The 4,180-nt window shown below is 34.1% G+C and overlaps 1 protein-coding gene across 1 annotated transcript in view; it reads left to right on the top strand.

The window, feature by feature from the left end:
• Positions 1–737, top strand: part of LOC107637951 — a 1,068-nt gene extending 331 nt beyond the window's left edge. The window contains exon 2 of the mRNA XM_016341177.2: positions 416–737. Within this exon, the coding sequence (XP_016196663.1) occupies positions 416–576 (161 nt within the window). The 3' untranslated portion in view covers positions 577–737. The remainder of the gene's footprint in view (positions 1–415) is intronic.

The raw sequence follows: 4,180 nt of genomic DNA on the forward strand, positions 1-4,180 counted from the left end.
CATATATAATATAATGTATTAAGTATTTTTTTTTTTCTTTTTACCCATATTCTACCAATCCAACTAGGAAACAAAACCATAAAATTAAATCTAATAGGATGATTTTTGGGATGTCATATTCAAATTATATATCATATTATTATAGGACAAGAAGAACAAAATTTTTCTCATAAAAAATGAAAAAGAACATATAAATGAAGGATTTTTACTGTTGACAATTATTTATATACACAAACATATCATACAGTGAAAATTCAAGTGTAGTCAATTTTATGTAAAGTTGATAATTGAGAGTCAGTTAAATGATTTGACTAATTTAACGGCACTGGAATTTTCACCATATTATATATATAATATTGTTCCTGAGTTGATGAATTTTTTACTTAATTAATTTGTTCATGTAATTAATGAACAGGTTCTGCGACTGATTACAACACAAACGACTTTGGTCCAATATTAATACAAGAGGTTCTCAAAGGAACATACCACCACCACCAAGATGAGAAGGGTATTTCTGGAACAAAGGAAAAAAATTGGTTACCATTTCTGATTCTTCTTCTTCTTCTCATGAAGTGAATAATCCCCAGAAAGCATTGGAAGAAGAAGAACCAATAGGGGTAGTAATTTCAACGACGGAAGAAATAAGAGAAATATATCTGAAGAAGATATATATTATGCCACCAAACCATGAATTCTATTGCCCTAATTGTAACGTTTGCATTGAAAAAGTGGTTTTATGCAAAAGTCGAAAAGAAACAGATTCTCCACAATTTACTCAACAACAAGAACCTTCAATCAGATGCTCTGCATGCTTCGGTTTCCTCATTGAAAAGGGTACTTATTAATTATTTTCACTTTATTTTACTTCTAATTTTTGCATATAGCTGTAATAATTTAATTTTGATACACTTTTAATATGTGTATGATCATTCTAAAAAAATAAATATATATAATTTTACGATAGTATAAAAGGTTTTACAGTGTCAACGAATTAAAGTTATACATACGGGTGGAAATTTAGATAAAGTCGATTTCACGTGAAGTTGATACCTGAGATTCGTTAGATGATTTAATTGATTTGACTAAATTTTCATCCAATGACTCTCAGGTATCAACTTCACGTGAAATCCACTTCACCTGAGTTTTCACCATATATTTATCAAATTAGTCATGTGTTACTTTACACCTTTTTAATATATGGAAGGTAGGCATCAGACTTGGACATAATATATAAACTGATAACTAATAAGTATCGTAATCTTAGAAAAAAAATTATATAATTTTACCCATTGACTTAATTTATTTCTATATGCATGGTCAATTAACCTAAAAAGTCATATTCACATACATAATATTTTCGTTATGGTTGCATTTCTTTTCATTTTTCTTTTTCTGGAGGCGCTTATGATTGTTAATTTGTCGCTTAGTGTGTTATTTTCTTCTTATCTTTTGGCTATCTTATTTGTATTCGAAAGTATCNGAATGAGAAAAATCATGAGTATTTATGTATCACAACTCATGATTCAAATAAGAAAGTTATATTAGAAAAATTACCCTCACTTTCATCTGGGTTGTATTATACGAAGATTAGTGCAATTGAATCACATGCCATTATAAACCAGAAGTTTATTAGCCCAAATGAGTTCATAACTTGGCACGACCGATTGGGTCATCCGAGAACAACCATGATGAGGAAAATTATTGAAAACTCTCATGGACATTCACTAAAGAACCAGAAGATTCTTAAAACTAGTGAATTTTGTTGTGCTACGTGTTCTCAGGGAAAGTTAATTTTAAGGCCATCATCAGTAAAGATTGGATTTGAGTCCCCTGAATTCCTAGAAAGGATTCAAGGTGATATATGTGGACCTATTCATCCACCATGTGGATCTTTTAGATATTTTATGGTCTTAATAGACGCATCTTCGAGATGGTCACATGTGTGCTTATTATCTTCTCGCAACCTGGCGTTTGAGAGATTACTGGCTCAAATTATTCGATTAAAAGCACAATTTCCAGAAAATCCAATCAAAGCAATTCGTCTTGATAATGCTGGTGAATTTACTTCCCAAGCTTTTGATGCTTATTGTATGGCTAATGGAATAAGTGTTGAACATCCAGTAGCTTATGTTCACACACAAAATGGGTTAGCAGAATCACTTATTAAGTGCCTCCAATTAATTGCTAGACCCTTGCTTATGAGAACAAATCTCCCAACCTCGGTTTGGGGGCATGCAGTTTTACATGCCGCAGCACTTATTCATTTGAGGCCAACGAGTTATCATCAATTCTCTCCTATGCAATTAGCTTTTGGCCAGCAGCCAAATGTTTCCCATTTAAGAATATTTGGGTGTGCAATATATGTTCCCATTGCACCACCTAATCACACCAAAATGGGACTCCAAAGAAAATTGGGGATATATGTTGGATATGATTCTCCCTCTATAGTGAGGTATCTTGAGATACAAACTGGTGATGTGTTTAAAGCCCGGTTTGCAGATTGTCATTTTGATGAATCAAAATTTTCAACATTAGGGGGAGAGAATAAGCTTCCTGAAAAGGAACTTAATTGGAATGCATCATCATTGATGCATTTAGATCCTCGATCAGGGCAATGTGAACTAGAAGTTCAAAAGATTATACATTTGCAAAGAATAGCAAATGAATTGCCTGATGCATTTTCTGATACAAAGAGGATTACCAAGTCGTATATACCAGCGGAAAATGCTCCAATTCGAATTGATGTCCCAGTTGGACAAATTGCCACTGAAGCAAATACACGCCAGAAGCGCGGCAGGCCTGTCGGTTCCAAAGATAAAAATCCTCGAAAGAGAAAAAAGGTAAATATTCCTATGGAAAAAGACATAGTAAAGACACCTGCAGTTGTCCAAAATTCTGATATAACGCCAGAAGACGTCCAGATACCTGAAAATTGTGAAAATGACGAGATCTCGATAAATTATGTCTTTACAGGAGAGAAATGGGACCGAAATAAGACAATTGTCAATGAAATATTTGCATATAATGTGGCATTAGATATCATGCATGAAAGTAAGGATCTTGAGCCAAGATCAGTCGAAGAATGTCGACAAAGGAATGATTGGCCAAAATGGAAAGAAGCCATGAAGGCTGAATTAGACTCACTTGCAAAACGTGAAGTCTTTGGACCTGTAGTCCGTACACCTGAAGATGTAAAACCTGTTGGATATAAGTGGGTATTTGTGAGAAAACGAAATGAGAAAATGAAGTTGTGCGCTATAAAGCCCGACTTGTGGCACAAGGTTTTTCACAAAGGCCCGGTATAGATTATGAAGAAACGTATTCCCCTGTAGTAGATGCGATAACATTGCGATATTTGGTCAGTTTATCTGCATATCATAAACTGCATATGCATTTAATGGATGTGGTAACAGCCTATTTATACGGCTCATTAGATCGGGATATCTATATGAAAGTCCCTGAAGGACTAAAGATATCTAAACCATCTAGTGAATATTCGCAAGGGTTATACTCAGTCAAATTGCAAAGATCTTTATATGGTCTAAAGCAATCTGGACGAATGTGGTATAATCGTCTTACTGAGTATCTGGCCAAAAACGGATTCAAGAATGATGATATCTGCCCATGTGTTTTCATAAAGAAAACTACATCTGGGTTTATTATAATTGCTGTGTACGTTGATGATTTAAATATCATTGGGACTCCTGAAGAGATTCCAACAATTATAAAAACTTTAAAAGAAGAGTTTGAGATGAAAGATCTTAGAAGAACTAAATTTTGTCTCGGCCTGCAGATCGAGCATATAAAAAGTGGGATTTTTATTCATCAAACAACATACAGAGAAAAGATCTTGAAGAGATTTTATATGGATAAGTCACATCCATTAAGTACACCAATGATCGTAAGATCTTTGGATGTGGAAAAGGATCAATTCCGTCCCAAAGAAGAGAATGAAGATATCCTTGGTCCTGAAGTACCATATCTTAGTGCCATTGGAGCACTAATGTATCTTGCTAATAATACACGACCCGATATATCATTTGCTGTGAATTTACTAGCAAGATATAGTTCCTCTCCATCCAGAAGACATTGGAGTGGAATCAAACAAATCTTTCGATATCTTCATGGGACGGTTGATATGGGATTGTTTTATCCCTATGGATCCAAGTCACAACTAGTT

The sequence above is a fragment of the Arachis ipaensis genome, chromosome B04, assembly GCF_000816755.2.
Source record: "Arachis ipaensis cultivar K30076 chromosome B04, Araip1.1, whole genome shotgun sequence".
Taxonomy (NCBI): domain Eukaryota; kingdom Viridiplantae; phylum Streptophyta; class Magnoliopsida; order Fabales; family Fabaceae; genus Arachis; species Arachis ipaensis.